This window comes from Mus pahari, chromosome 14, assembly GCF_900095145.1.
Source record: "Mus pahari chromosome 14, PAHARI_EIJ_v1.1, whole genome shotgun sequence".
Taxonomy (NCBI): Eukaryota; Metazoa; Chordata; class Mammalia; order Rodentia; family Muridae; genus Mus; species Mus pahari.
The window spans coordinates 70,646,425-70,661,201 of NC_034603.1; the positions used below are offsets into that span (position 1 = coordinate 70,646,425).

At 49.9% G+C, this 14,777-nt stretch overlaps 2 protein-coding genes across 2 annotated transcripts in view; both read right to left on the minus strand.

Moving 5' to 3' along the window:
* Positions 1 to 9: 9 nt before the first annotated feature.
* Positions 10 to 10,492, minus strand: Spata32 (spermatogenesis associated 32). Its single transcript, XM_029546440.1, has 5 exons — positions 10,480 to 10,492; positions 2,694 to 2,748; positions 1,768 to 1,822; positions 633 to 1,480; positions 10 to 94 (listed from the first exon to the last, which is right to left on the minus strand). The coding sequence occupies exons 1-5, from the start codon at positions 10,490 to 10,492 to the stop codon at positions 10 to 12; spliced, it is 1,056 nt and encodes a 351-aa protein (XP_029402300.1).
* Positions 10,493 to 11,802: 1,310 nt separating this feature from the next.
* Map3k14 (mitogen-activated protein kinase kinase kinase 14) overlaps positions 11,803 to 14,777 on the minus strand; it is a 48,182-nt gene continuing 45,207 nt past the window's right edge. Inside the window, exons 15-16 of the mRNA XM_021213313.1 lie at positions 13,523 to 13,623; positions 11,803 to 13,203 (exon numbers count right to left, since the gene is read on the minus strand). Of these exons, the coding sequence (XP_021068972.1) occupies positions 13,039 to 13,203; positions 13,523 to 13,623 (266 nt within the window). The 3' untranslated portion in view covers positions 11,803 to 13,038. The remainder of the gene's footprint in view (positions 13,204 to 13,522; positions 13,624 to 14,777) is intronic.

Below are 14,777 nucleotides of genomic sequence, written 5' to 3' on the forward strand. Positions count from 1 at the left end.
TTTGTCTAGTCATTTCTCTGGGGCTGAGGGGGATGACAGCTTAAAATGGATTTTCAGCAATAATGGATTCCCTTTCTTGGTTCCCGGCACCGAGCTGAAACATAAAAGAGACAGTGTCACTAGGGCATCGGGGACTGGGGTCTCCCACGGCACCTGTGGGGGCCGCTGGCCGTCTGTCCTGTCTGCGTATCATCAGAGCCCACGGGCCCTGAAGCTTGCCCGTTACCTCATGCTCCTTCACACAATTGTCCTGTGCCCTAGGAATGTGACCGTCATACTCTCCGGAGGCAGACAACATGGAAACGTTCCTGCTTCCTGACACGGCGTGGCCCTGCCCACTCTGAACCTAGGTTTCTCTCCTAGCCCTGGGGAGCTTACCCTCCATGGTCCCCAGGCCTCCTCTGGCCCTGGCTTTTCTATTACATTCCAGGTCACTGGAATCTTGCTTGTAGCAGCCTTTGTGAGGTCATTGAGGTTGGGCCCGAAACTAAGCTAGCCCGTGTCCCCTGCCCAGCCCCTCCCCCTTGCATTCTACTGCTGGACACCTCATCTGTCTATGTGAAAACTGAGCCCACCCCCACAGGCTAATGCGGCCCCACCCCGTGGAAGGGCTGAAGGACATCACTACTCACTCCTCTTTGGCTTCCTGAAGCTGAGGGGATGTGATTGGTGTCTGGACTAATTTCACTTCCCCTTGGATGGTAGCTGTCTTGAGCCCTGCCTGGTTAATATCCAGGTAAGAGCAAGCTACGTTCCTGGTTTCCTGAGTCCAAGATTTGTGAGCCATGTTTTTGGGGGACTGATCTTGCTTCTCTGAGGATATCTGGGTGATCTGGGTAGCCTGGGCAAACTTGATGGCCTGGACAGGCTGGCAAAAGTCTAAAGAGGTATTCTGCGACTTCTCAGATGTTCCTTTGATCATGTTCTCTAAGTTAGGCAAGGCCATGTTGCTGGAGGAGGCTACGGCCAGGGACGATGCGAAGTTGATCAGATCGGCCAGGCCGATGGCTGTGGGCGTGGTGGGGCGAGACACTTGGGGGCTGGACGGCAGTTGGGTACTTTCTGTGTAGACCTGGGATATGGAGACGGACTTCTCCTGGGGGCTCTTGTGATGTTTTTCTAAGGCCTTCTGTAGACTGTGCTCCGACGCCTGGATCAGCTTGTTTGACCAGAAAAGATGACTAGAGGTCTGCACAGGGATGGATCGGTACGGGCCATGCATCTCCTCCTCCTCGTTGGCTGAGTGCACATTGAAGCCCCAGGGCCTGAAGTCATTTGTGTCCATCAGCTCTTCTTCATAGGGCTTGAGGGACTCGATCCTGTAGTTCTGCTGCTCCGGGCTTTCAGGGTTGCTGTCTCCTTCAGTCTCAGGTGTGAGTTTAGAGGGTAATTCTGGCTCCATGTCCTCCAGCTGTGGTACTGGACCTAGCTCTGGGTCCACTTTGGGTGGGGGCTCCGTCCTTGGTAACTCCTCTTCCAGCTGAAAGGTTTCAACAGAAAGCTAAGGCAACAGGAACCAGACAGCCCTCCCCCTACCCCAGGACTCCCCCCCCCCACACACACACCAAGCTCCCTCCTGCTCCCATGTGACACACTACCCGCCCCTTATCTCCACTTGCTGCTTCTTGGAGACCTGCCTGAGGCAGACAAGGAAGTGTAGGCAGGTAACGAAGCTGGGTGTGGCCTGGTACTATAGTCCCACTGCTGTCAAGCATAAAGACACCACTCTCTCGCCTGCTGCCTCTGTATAAAGCCTCATGGTCTCACCTCTGTATCTTCATCCTCTTTTTCTTCGTGGGTATGGTGGTGGTGATGGTCACTCCTGAGGCAGAAGAAATCAAAATGGGTGACAGAGATCCTGTTGCGGGTAGGGATCGCTAGGGCCCTCAAAGCTCTGGCCTTGTACAGAAGATGGCAAGAAGACCTCATCTTCTCTACTCCCCACTGTCTCTGTTCCAATAAGAACCCTGGAGTGTCATATTGTGTGTGTGTGTGTGTGTGTGTGTGTGTATACACAAATATAAATGTTGTGGAGGCCAGAGGCTGACCTAAGTTTTCCTTAGTTATTTGCTACCTCATTTTTCAAGACAGGATCTCTCTCTCTGATGGTGGGGTTCACTGATCTGCTAGAGTGGCTGGAGCCAGCGAGACCCACCCACTTCCTGCTTCCACCTCCCAACTCTAGGATTACAGCGATGACAATGTTTGGCTTCTCACACGGAAGTCCGATGTCTGACTAGGCCTGCATACTCGTACACTGAGCATTTTATTCCTAAGCTGTTGGTCTTAAGATTTCCCCAAGTGTCAGAAGTTTCTGGAGAGCTTACCAGCCTACTCTTCAACTCCATGTGGTTGGAGGAAGGGCCTGGGAATCTTTGTTCTGAGCCCATGAGGCCCAGAAAATAGCTCCCTCTACAGGGAAAGTCCTATCTTTACTACCTTGGACAGCTCTCTCTGCAAGGCAGCCACGCCCTGTATGCTCCACCGTAACCCTCCACCAAGGTTGGAGGCTGTAGGCAGAGACGGGATGGTAGGCAACCCCAGCCTGTCACCTGGACTCTGGTCCTGAGATCCTGGAAAGGAGCTAAAGATGGGGAGGCCCTACTTGGGTGAGAGTGCTTGATGTTGGGGGAAGGGCTGAGAGCCTCGGGTATTGGGGGCAGGGCCCTGTGCTGGTGGGGGCCGGTTCTTACTGTCTTTCCACAACGTCCACTGAATCCTTGCCACAGCAGGGAAATGCTCTGATACCTAGTAGGGGGGAAAGGAAAGGGCAGGCCGCTTCAGTGTGCAGAGAGCCCCTGAGCTGGCGCCAGTTTCTTCTGTCCCTTCCCCCTTCCTCCCTCCTCGCCCCCAGCCCATCCACCATTGTCTCTCTCATCTTACCCTTTGCCCTTGACACCCCCTTGCCAGGGTCACCAGTCCTGTCCTTCATGTCTGCTATCCTCCATTTGTCATCTGGACTTGTCCCAGCTCTTGAACCTACTGCCTCCTCCACAGACGGGAATGCCCATGGCTCTCCACATTAGCATTAGAGGGGGCTCACTGCCCAGGCTTTCCATAGCTGGTGGCTGCTAAGTCAAGGACTTGAATGCAGGCTTAAGAGTTACTTCCATCTTCTGCTCTGCCATCTTCCGCAGGAGCCCATTGCACCCCCGAAGAACTTCCGCACCTCACTGTTCGTCACCCTTGTTTGCTGCTTCTCCAGCTCTTTTTTGGTCACCCATCACTGACCCAGACCAAGGCCTACACTCCGGGTGTTTGATCTGAGGTCATGCCAGGGTCTCACTGCTGGATGGTGAAGTCCTAGAAGGTGGAGTCTCTGGGGGGGGGGCGCATCCTGCAGCCAGGAGGTGGATATCCTGGAGGCTTTTCTAATCGTCTAATACACAAGCTGCCCTTCGCCCACTGGAGCTGGGGCACCAGGCTGTCTCAGTCGCTCCTCCTCAGGGAGCCATAATCACCGATTTCAAGGGACTACACCTTCTGTGCATTATGCTCAGTGGGTTCCCATGAGCCCAGGGAAGAGCAGGAAGTGTTAACCTGGCTTTTGGGGTGAGAAAGGCTGCTGGGGTTCTATCAGTTGCATGAGAACACACTGTGGTTTCTTCCTAGGATGGAAGGGGTGGTCCTTGCATGGCTGGTCCCAGCCTGAGGATTCAGGCACATCTGGACTGAGATGGACTGCCTGGCTTGAGGATCTTAGGCCAGCTCTGAGAGAAGCGTGGACAGGAACTTGCAGGCCAGCTCTGCCTCCTTGACCCACATACTCTTCTGGTTTTCTTCATCTACCTCCCTCTCCCCCTCCTTTTCGGGCTTCATTCAGCTCCATCCCACCCCAAGCAGGACTTTTCGGCCCCACCCAACCATAAAGGACTCGGCATTCCTGCTGAACCCTTCCTTGGTTACTTGCCGTTTTCCTGGACCTCTCTGGTCATTCAGACTTCTACCCTTCCCTAGGCTGCTCCTGGGCATGGACAGAGGGTGAGTTAGGATTTTGTAAGCCTCATAGCAGCTCTGGGGTCTAGAAGACGAAGTCTGGGGTTGACTCATCTTCTGTGCTTGACTTGTAAGAAAGTCAAGCTTCAGTCTGTGATGTTTGAGGTATTTTTCAATGTCTAGTTGCTGCTAATATTCTAGAAATACCGACTCACATTCTGCAGTCCCGATGAAAACCCATGAGCCCCGATAGCGTTCGCTTGGAGAACCCACTGGGTTTGTACATACAAAAGAATGTGTGTGAATCAAGATGATCTTGCTTCTTCCTTCCATGTCTGGCATCTTTTGTTTCTTCCCCCTTTGTACTGGGAACAACCACAGCCTTGCTTCCTTCCAGTGTCCTTGGAAACTTCCATAACTTCGTCTTTATGATGCTGGTGGTAGTTTTCTTCACGGATGCTGTTTATCAGGTTTAAGCTTCCTTTTCTACTTTGCTCAGTTGATGTTTAAAAAAAATATTTATTGTTGTCATCATCATCATCATCATCATCATCATCATCATCATCATTATCATAGGACGGGAACTATGTAGACCAAGATGGCCTTGCATTCACAAGAGTTTTCTTTCCTTTGCCTGATGAATGCTGGGATTAAAGGTGTTCATCACTACATCATCATCATCATCATCATCATCCTGAGACAGGGTGTCACTGTGTAGACCCGGCCTGTCCTCAAAAACTAACTATATAGACCATATATATATATGGCTTCAAACTCATAAAGATCTACTTGCCTCTGCCTCTTGAGTACTGGAATTAAAGGTATGTACCATTATGCCTGATGATGACGATGATGATGATGATTATTATTATTATATTATTGGGTTTTTGAGACAGGGTTTCTCTGTATAACTCTGACTGTCCTGGAACTCATTCTGTAGACCAGGCTGGCCTCAAACTCAGAAATCCACCTGCCTCTGCCTCCCAAGGGCTGGGATTAAAGGCGTGCACCACCACTGCCTGGCTGATCATTATTATTTTAAAAAAGACTTTAAAATGTTATCATTTTAATAATTATGTGTATGCCATATGTGTGCAGATGCACTTGGAGGTCATAGGGTGAGTGATCCCTGGAGCTGTATTTATATCTAAGAGGTTGTAAGGCAACAGATGTGGTTGCTGGGAACTGAACAGAGTCCTCTGTGGGGGGAGTATGCAGTTAACCATTGAGCTACCTCTCCAGCCCCAGGCATCAGATCCATTTAGAACTGGAGTTATATAAAGTTGTGAGTGTCCCAAAGTATTGAGAATTGAACCCGGGACTTCTACAAGAGATCGGTATGTGCTCTTAACTGCTGAGTCACCTCTCTAGCCTCTAGTTGTCATTGGATGAAACAGTTCTCACTACAGAGCTTTGGCTGGCTTGGAACTTTCTATGTAGACTAGGCTGGCCTTGAACTCACGGAGATCTTCCTGCCTCTGCTCTCTGAGCTCTGGGATTAAAGGTGTGCGTGTACCACTCCCAGAGTTCAGATTGGTTTTGAAAAAGAGTGTGCATTCTGCCATGGAATGGAATGTTCTGTGAATACCAGTTATCAGGGAGAGCCACTTAGCTCCTCTAAATCCTGACTGACTCTGCGCCTGCTTGTTCTTAGTTCTTGAGAGGGGTGATGAAATCTTTAACTGTGATGGCAGATACCCATTTCCCCTTGGAAGTTGCATCAGTTTTCTTTTTTTTTTTTTTTTNCACTCCAGAAGAGGGCATCAGATCTTGTTACAGATGGTTATGAGCCACCATGTGGTTGCTGGGATTTGAACTCTGGACCTTTGGAAGAGCAGTTGGGTGCTCTTACCCACTGAGCCATCTCACCAGCCCCGCATCAGTTTTCTTAAGTAAAGTGTTGATGTCATACATGCGTCTAATGTACTTTGATTATATTTACCTCGCTGAATCACCTCTACTTTCATTTTCTTTCTCTCTTTAGATAATTTATTTTTAAATTGTATTTTTAATTTTGTGTATGCCTGTGTGGCTGTGTACAGGTTATGTGCATGTGAGTGCACATACCACTGAAGGCCAGAAGAGGGCGCACTGAGTCCCTGGAGTTGTAGGTCGTTATGAAATTTATGACCTAGGTGCTGGGGTGTGAAATTTGGTCCTACAAGGGCAGCAAGTGCCCTTAACAGCTCGGCTATCTCTCTAGCCCCTACTTCCTCCTGCCCTTTCCTGATTCTCTGGCAGCATGTAATGTAGCCCAAGCTGGGTTCAAACTCCCTATGTGACCTAGGCCACCCTTGAACTCCTGATCCTCTTAGTGCTGGGAATGTAGGTCACATTTGGCCATTACATTAGTTTTTCTTTGTGTTCTCTGAAGCTCTGCTGTTAGGAACACAGTCCTTTAGAATAGTTATACATCCTTTTGTTTTGCAGCCCTAAGAATGGAACTTGCATATACTAGGCAAAAACTCCATTTTCTTCCCTGACTTTGGAACCTTTACCCCCTCTACTGGGTTGCCTTGTCTAGACTCAATAAGATGCACCTAGCCTTATGCAAGTTGAGATGCCAAGGCTGGTTGTTATCCATGGGAGGCTTCCCCTTTTCTGAAGAGAAAGGGAGAAGAAGTGGGAGGGGTGGTGGGGAGGGAGGACTGGGAGGAACAGAAGGAGGGGAAACTGGTTGGGATGTAAAGTAAGTAAATAAATAATATGACAAGTTATTTTGGTTTCATTTAATTAACTAATTAATTAATTTTTGAGATAGAGTCTAATGTTTCTGTGGCTGGCTTTGAGACTTAAGGATGGGTTGTATACTTAAGGATGACCTAACATTTCTGATCCTTCCGTCTCTATTTACCAGGTTGCTGGGATTACATGCAGGCTGGTGCTACCAAACCTGGTTTAGCTGGTCCTGGGAGTCAGATCTAAGCTTTTTAGTGTTAACACAATCTTTTACTTTTAATCTTTGTTTTTATATTTAAAGTGGATTTTTAAATGGCAGCATATAGTCAAGTGTTGCTTTTCCTAATTATTTATCCCCCTGGTCCCGGAGATTGAATTCAGAGCCTTTCGTCCCAGGCAAGCAGTCCATCATGACGGATCTGTGCCTAGCCCAGGCATCACCTCTTCTGTCTCCTTAGGTAATCTCTACGGTCGAGGAGTGACTTTGTGGGTGGGGACGGTGCTGGAGACCAAGCCCAGGACAGTGCTCTTGCCCATGCCTCCATGCTAAGCAGTTGCTTTAGAAGGGAGCCAAGACGTCTGCCATTTGGGTTTAAATGGATTGTCCCGTTATTTGCTTCCACGTGTCACCTTGCTCTCTTGTATGCCTCCTCTAGATTATTTGCAGGATTCTGCTGGATTTTATTATAGCTGTGACTGTCTTGTTATTTTTAGTTGTTTCAACTAAACTTATTTTGGTTGAGAAGCCATGTGTCCAGACCTCTGTAAGGGTCGAATGATCAGTTCACAGGGGTTGCCTAAGAGCATTGCAAAATGCCGATATTTGCATTACAATTCATAACAGTAGCAAAATTACAGTTATGAAGTAGCAATGACAATATTTTTTTCTTGGGGGTCACCACACATGAGGAACTGTACTGAAGGGTAGCAGCATTAGGAAGGTTGAGAGCCACTGCATTAGGCATTGACTACTCAACTTTATCACTGGCTTCCTTCAAATGGTAATAGGATAATTTGCCTGTAGCAAGGGAACCCTTAACAGTGTGATGTCATGTTCTTCTTGTGACCAGGTATTTGAAATGGAGCTGAGATATTGATCAATGGTGCAGCATCTGCCAAGCATTTGGGAGTCCCCATGTTTAATCAAGAGAGGGGGGAGGAAGGGGGAGGGGATGAGAGAGGGGGGATGAATATGAATATGGATTCGTAATGATTAAGCAAGGAGAACAGCACACCAGAGTTTTCTTTCTGCTTCTAGAATGTGGAATCTAGTGTTTGATGGAGTGGAGTCAGAAATTTGAAAGGTCAAAGGTCACACAGGATGCTGAACCAACCTGTCCTGGTGAGTTCTGGGAGCTTGGAAGATTTGAGGTATAAAGGGAGGAGTCAGAGGTCATGGGTCAGGGGTGCTTTCTCCCAAACAAGGCATCAGAAGATGCTGACATTCCTGAGGTGTGCCTGGTTCCTGTCTGACCACCCTTAAGTGACACTGGCCAGGCAGTAAGACCTAGAGTTGAAAGAATTCCAATGAGTTGCTTTAACGATTCCATTCTTGAACAGGGGCAACTGAAGGCCACCAACGACTTGACAAAAACCGGTCACTCTGCAGATGAGAAGTTGATTCCAGAACAGCAAAGGTGACTTGAGGAACAGGAGGACAGGAGGGTACCTCAAAGAGAAGCTAATCATTTTCAGTGATTCCAGGACAATGCTAAAATGTATCACATCAAAAAAACCAAACCAAACCAAACCAAAGGGAAACAAACAGAGAAAACCAAGATGCTATAAAGAATTACAGAAGGCCGCTTTTTGGCAAAGAAAGAAAGAAAGAAAGAGTATTCTTTCTAGAAAACAAGAAAGAGTATTTCCAGAAAACAGACCCTCCAAGTATCAGCTATAGTGATATTCTAGAGTACACTGGCATATGTCTGCACGGGCACGTGGAGGCTAGAGGACACTCTTGCATGTCCTTCCACAGGAGCCTCCCACGGTGTTCTTTGAGGTAGGGTCTCTCACTGGCTAATCAGGCCAGCCAGGGGTCTTGGGGACCCTCCTGTCTGCCCTCAGCACTGAGATTCTAGGTGCCGCTGCCATGTCTGTCTTACACGGATTCTGGGGGAGAACTCTGGTTCCCATGCTTGTGAGATACTGACAACCATATTCTCAACCCAGGAGATGTGACTCTGTAATCTAGAAGGGAGATCTAGAAAGAACAAAAGTCAGAGAAGAAAAAAGGTAAAACATTCCTCCGAGAAGGAGGTTCTCAGTGGCTTGGAAAGGCTCCCGGAGCGTTGGGGAGATGCCGCTGGTGTGGACACGGTTCATACCAGGAACAGCTGATTCACAAACATGCTTTTTCATTTTTTGCACACGCGCGCGCGCGCGTGTGCGCGTGTGTATGTGTGTGTGTGTGTGTGTGTGTGTGTGTGTGTGTATGTGAGTGACTGAGTGGCTGGAAGCTGGAGGTTGACTTCGGGAGTCATCCCTACCTCTAACTTCCTCCTGGTTTCCTAGAGGCAGGGTCTCTCAGTGAAATCCAGAGCTCCCAGATAGGATTCCTCGATCTGGGGCTCTCCTGTCTCCACCTTCAGAGACTGGGGTTACATGCCTGCCCGTCTCACCCACTTGGCGTTTCTGTGGGTTCTGCGATCAGAACTCTACTCCTCACACTTACACGGATAGTGTTTTTAACTTGCCACCCCCCCTGACCCACAAATACTTCTTTTTAAAAAAATATTATGAGTACACTGTCGCTGTCTTCGATGCACCAGAAGAGATCATTGGATCCCTTTACAGATGGTTGTGAGCCACCACGTGGTTGCTGGGACTTGAACTGAGGAATGGTCAGTACTCTTAAACACTGAGCCACCTCTCCAGTCCCCACAAATACTTTAAAAAGGGAAACCCCAGTAATTTATGAAATTGAGAAACTCACAATGGATGGCCTTAAAATTTGGATTAGTTTTTAAACCTAGAATTTGTTTGTTTTTTACTTTTTCTGAGACAGGATTTCTTTGTGTAGCTCTGGCTGTCCTGGAACTCTATAGTTCAAGCTGGCCTCCAACTTAAAGAGATTCACCTGCCTCTGCCTCTCTAGACCTTGGGATTTTGCTTTTGTTTTGTTTTGAGAAAAGGCCTGGGGCTGCTCTGAGATATGCCTGGATAGAGGGACTCTTGATTTTTTTTTAATTTATTTTTATTTTTTTAATCAGCAAATAAACTCGTCAAAGCTCTTGAGTCAGGATATTTATTGCTTTGATAAAGCTGAAAAGGAAATGCTGCGTTTCAGCTATTAGCCACTGTATTTAAGGGCGAAGGACAGAGATGGACGAGAGTAACCTTGCTACCACACGTTTTTCTTGGAAGGGACCTTAAATCTCATGACCTTCAAAACACTACGCGCACCGCACAGCGCGCACTCTTGGCTTCCTACTGTGATGACGCAAGGCGTCATTGCTCTTCCGGAAGCCCCAGGCCCGCCCATCTGAGCACATTTCTGGCTGACTCCCCCCCCTCCCCCCAGCGTGTTACTAGCTTTGGGTCTCTGATCTTCAGCAGTGTCTCACGCAGATGGATTCGGCGACCGCCTTTGCAAAGACATTAAATCCCAAACCCACCACTCTGCCAAACATGCACGCGTGCACCCGCGAATGCCATCCCATTGGAAAGTTCATTAAGACCCCGTACTCATGCAGCCCCAATTTTTGCACAGCGAGGGCTGCTGCAGTAATCAAAGGCACCCAAAGGGCTTGGCTGGGGTTAGCTTTCCTTTCCTCTCCCCAGTCCAACACCCGTTAGCTTTCCCTTTCTCCGCCTCCGCCCCGCCATTCTGGCGCCTCCCACCACTCGGCCGCCTGCTCGCACCTGTCACCCCCATGCTGCCGGAGGCTCTGTCAGGGAGGCGGGGAGCGGGCTGGTGGCTGCTGCCCCTCCAGTGTGCTCTTTGGCTAGCCCGGTGGAGGGGCGCTGAAGATGATGGGGGCGCTGGTGCCTGTGATGCTGCGGCTTCTGTGACGTTCTGGCCAGGGGATATGGCATGCAGGAAACTTGAAGGTTCATGCCAATGATGTGGGTGGGAACAAGAAAAGATCTTCTGAGTCTTGGAGGTCGAGCAGCTCCCCCACCCCTGCCCCTGGGGCAGCTGGCCACTCCGCAGTAGGCCAGGGTAAGGACGGGGGTCTTAGAACCTCATCTGGCCACAAAGCCACTCCATTTTTTCGGGGAGTCTAGGATTCCTCTAAGGATGGTTGAATCTCAGTCCAAGCCGTGCATGTGTGCAGTACACACACCTGTGCATAGCTTTCCAGGGTGACCTTACAATTTTTTACAATTACATTTATTGTGTGTGAAAACTTTCACACCACATCCAGTGTGTGGCAGTCAGAGGACAACTTTTGGGAACAGTCACCTTCCACGGTGTCTGTTCATTTCCTGGGACCAAATTCAGGTTGTCTAGTATTAAGACTCCGCTATAGCGGGCTTTAATTACACAAACCCCCCAAAGCTGGACATGGTAGCATAAATTCTTATTTAATTCTGGCAGTGGGGAGGCAGAAGTGGGATTTCTGTGAGTTTGAGGCCAGTCTGGTTGGTCCACGTAGTGAGTTCTAGATAGTCAGGGCTACATCCCATCTCCCACCCCCCAAATTATTTTTCCTTCTGAGACAGTCCTAGGCTGGCTTCAGATTCTTCTTGTAGCCCAAGGTTGGATTACCGGTGCTCATCATCATAGTCAGCTCATGCTATGGGTTAGCGCCATATCGGCGCTCCTGTGTCCTCTGCCACCCTATGCTCTGAGATCAAGAGACTCCTGCTGGGCAAGTCACTACATCATGCAGACACTCAAACTAGTACCAGGTAAGACCTCTTGCTGCTGGGCCTCAGGACAGATGTGGGTGAGTGGGTCATGCAAGCCCCCACCCCTTCTGGTGCTACCTGGCTGCCTGGCCGCTTGCCCTCCTCCCTTCAGCTCACGATTTTGGCCAGGGATATCCCTGCTGCTACAGGAGATAGGCATAGCAGAGAGGATATGACAGGTAGCAGGACAAGCAGCCCTCTAGACAGGCTGGTGCCAGTCCTTGCTCCAACAACAGGGAGACTTGAAAGAATCTACCCCAGCAGCTGTCGGGGTTGTGGAGTACTGCAAACGGGTAGGCAAAAGACATCACAGCCTACAAACGCCCATCTTCATTCCAAATTTTATTGCTTACAGAGCTCAGTGCACCCCAGATGCAGCACCGTGGCTGCCGTTCATGTGCTGGGGCCAGGAGCAGCCTAGGTCCTTGGAAGTAGCCGGACAGAAGCTATCCTGGCTGGCTGAGGTGGGGGGACGAGCTTCTCCAGAGGGAGAAGCCTCTGTGCCCCTCCCAGCAAACGATTCACAGTTAACTTAATGCTACAACGAGTCCTAAGCAGCTATTTCCAAATCCCACCAGGAAAAGCCCCAGCTAGGGCAGTGGGGGTGAGGATGCTCATCGTAAGTCTGAAAGAAGCTTGAGGGGGCGGTCAAGCCTGCGTGGATGATGGGTCGAGACAATCCCTTCCCCATCCCCTGGCCTGCCCCTGCTCATGCAGAGCCAATGCTCTGCTGGAAGGCAGCCAGGAAAGTGCTCTGAGGTCACAGTGAGTACAAAGTGCTGCTGCTGGCAACGGCCTGTCACCATGCTGGATGCCCACAGTGTGCCCCAGGGGGTGGTGAGCCCTGTTTCTGTGGCTTTCTTGGGTATCTATCATTTGCAGACTGATCATGTCAGGTGGGTCTCACGTCATCCTTCATTGCCACAGATGAGGGACTAGAGTGCCAGGGAGCCAGTGGGGTGGACGCTGAGGAGTGCTGTCCACAGCCACAAGAATCTTCTTGGTCCTTGGTTGATCAAGGAGCTCAACCCAGGACGCAGGCTGCAATGACCTGAAGGCTCGGCGCATTCTAGTGTCCTTCCTGCTCCTTCCGTCTCACACTAGTCAAGGCCAGGGCGGCTAGACACGGGGCCATGGACTCTACAGTCCCTGGGCTGGCACACCTACTGTCTTGCCCTATAGGAGCTGGGCAGGAACCCTTAGACTCTCCCCTGCCTTCCTAGGGGTACCTGCTCTTCGTGACCCAGGCTAGAAGCTGCTCCCCAACCACTGGCAAGTGCTGACTGATCCATGGGGGTCTGGCTTCCTTGTTTGGAGCATCACAGAGACCCCTGTCTTCCTTCCTCCTTGTCTCCTCATGAGGGAGGAGTTTCTCCTGCCAGGAGCCAGCAGCACTCAGGAGGCAAGTCCTGGGAGGTGCTTTACTCTGCTCCCTTCACAAGCCCTGGTCTTCATGCTGAGCCAGGGACTGGCAGGTCCCTGTGCAGACCCGTCCAGCATCTCAGAGTACTGCGATTCAAAGGAAGCCTGCTGTGGCTGGAATGGAGCTGGTGGTGGAAGACAGGGCTAGGGTCGGTTCTCCAGCTGACCATGTTTGACCCTCCAGGTCCAAGCAAAGCTTCCATCAGGGGCCAGGGTGCACTGCAGGTCGATGCCTGAGTCTGGCACCTCCATGTCATAGCAAACAGGCTGTCCATCTTTGGTCACCAGGCTGAAAGCTGAGGCTGGGATCTGTAGATAGAGCAAGCCAGCTGGGTTGAGAGGGTAGCATGCATCGAGAAGGGAGCTAGAGCATAAAGCTTATGGTCCCCAAACATGCGGGGAGATACCTCCTCCAGTCAAACAGGTAGTGGGGAGAACACTGCCTGTCCTTCATTCTAGAGGACTTGGAGGATTCTTCCTAGCTCAACTATGGGTCCAGAGATCCTCCACACCCTCTCTGCCTGTCCTGCCCTGAGACCTGGAGAGCAGCTAAGCCATGGACCACTAATTCCCCAGGGTGCAATTTCTCCTTATTTATTGGGTCCCTAAGTGTGACCTGCTTCCTTACCTGGCTGCTGATGCCGGTTGCAATGTCTCCCACCTTGACCCGGTGGAATTCCCGGATGTGCAGGTGCTCGCCATTGAGAGACTGGATCTGGACCTTGACCCCTAGAAAACCAAGGCTGAGAGTGAGGGCAGGGCAGAGGCTGGTTACTCAGAGAGGGGGGGAGGGGCGGGGAGCAGGCAGGACCAAGGGCAACCGCTGTGAAGTCACTCCTAGACTGGAGCAGGTCTGGCTGGAGTGAAGCAGCAGAGAGCAAATTCAGATTAAAGGGGCCTGAATGTTACACGGCTCTCCCTGAATATTACATGGCTCTCCCTGGTTAGCAACACCTGCAATCTGGCCAGCATCCTGCTAAGAGGCTGGCTCCCAGGGGGAAGTAAGATTCTACTCTGGATGTGTAGCAAGAAGGCACAGAGGACAAAGGACCCTCTCACTGAGTAACTGGTTTATCACTTCCTGTCTGTCTTCCCTTTATAATCTCTTCATCTTCCTTGATTTCTTCTTCCTCTTTTTTGGGACAGGGTTTCTTTATATAATCCTATGGGCTCTGCCTGTGTCTGCCTCCTGAGTGCTGGGATCAAAGGCGTGTGCCACCTACCACTGCTTGGCTGTCCCTTTCTTCTTGTTTAGTTCAGTCAACTGAGGCACACGTGATAGCATGTAGCTATTTTAAGGTCTTCTGCAAACCCAAAGGACGCAGACTAACTCCCTTTTTAAATATAATTCAGGGCTGGGGGTGTCCCTCAGTGGTGGACCACTTACCCAGCATGCACCAAGGCCCTGCTCAGCATCACAACCCAAAAGAGATGATGTATTAATATCAATTTTCTTTGTTTTGTGTTTGTTTATTTGTTTTCAAGATAGGGTTTCTCTGTGTAGCTCTGGCTTTCCTGGAACTCACTNTATAGACCAGGCTGGCCTCGAACTCAGAAATCCGCCTGCCTCTGCCTCCCAAGTGCTGGGATTAAAAGCGTGTGCCACCACTGCCCGGCAATATCAATTTTCTTAAAAATGCCAACAATGGAACCTCTCTGTAAAGCCCTCTATTTTATGAGGGGTGACAAGTGACTCTGTCATTTCAAACTTCATTTCAGGGTTTGATGTCCTGACTACTTCATGTTTTTGTGGTAAAATGGATAAATAATATAATGAATTGTGTGCAATTCTAGTTCCCCAGAATCCATTTACAAGCCTCTAAAGAGAGAGAGAGAGAGAGAGAGAGAGAGAGAGAGAGAGAGAGAGAGAGAGAGAGAGAGAG

Excerpts from the sequence above, each read along its gene's own strand:
- Spata32 (XM_029546440.1), bottom strand. Across the intron at positions 1,481-1,767 it reads AAGAGGATGAAGATACAGAG|CTGGAAGAGGAGTTACCAAG; the intron begins GTGAGACCATGA and ends GAAACCTTTCAG. Across the intron at positions 95-632 it reads CTTCAGGAAGCCAAAGAGGA|CTCGGTGCCGGGAACCAAGA; the intron begins GTGAGTAGTGAT and ends TTTATGTTTCAG.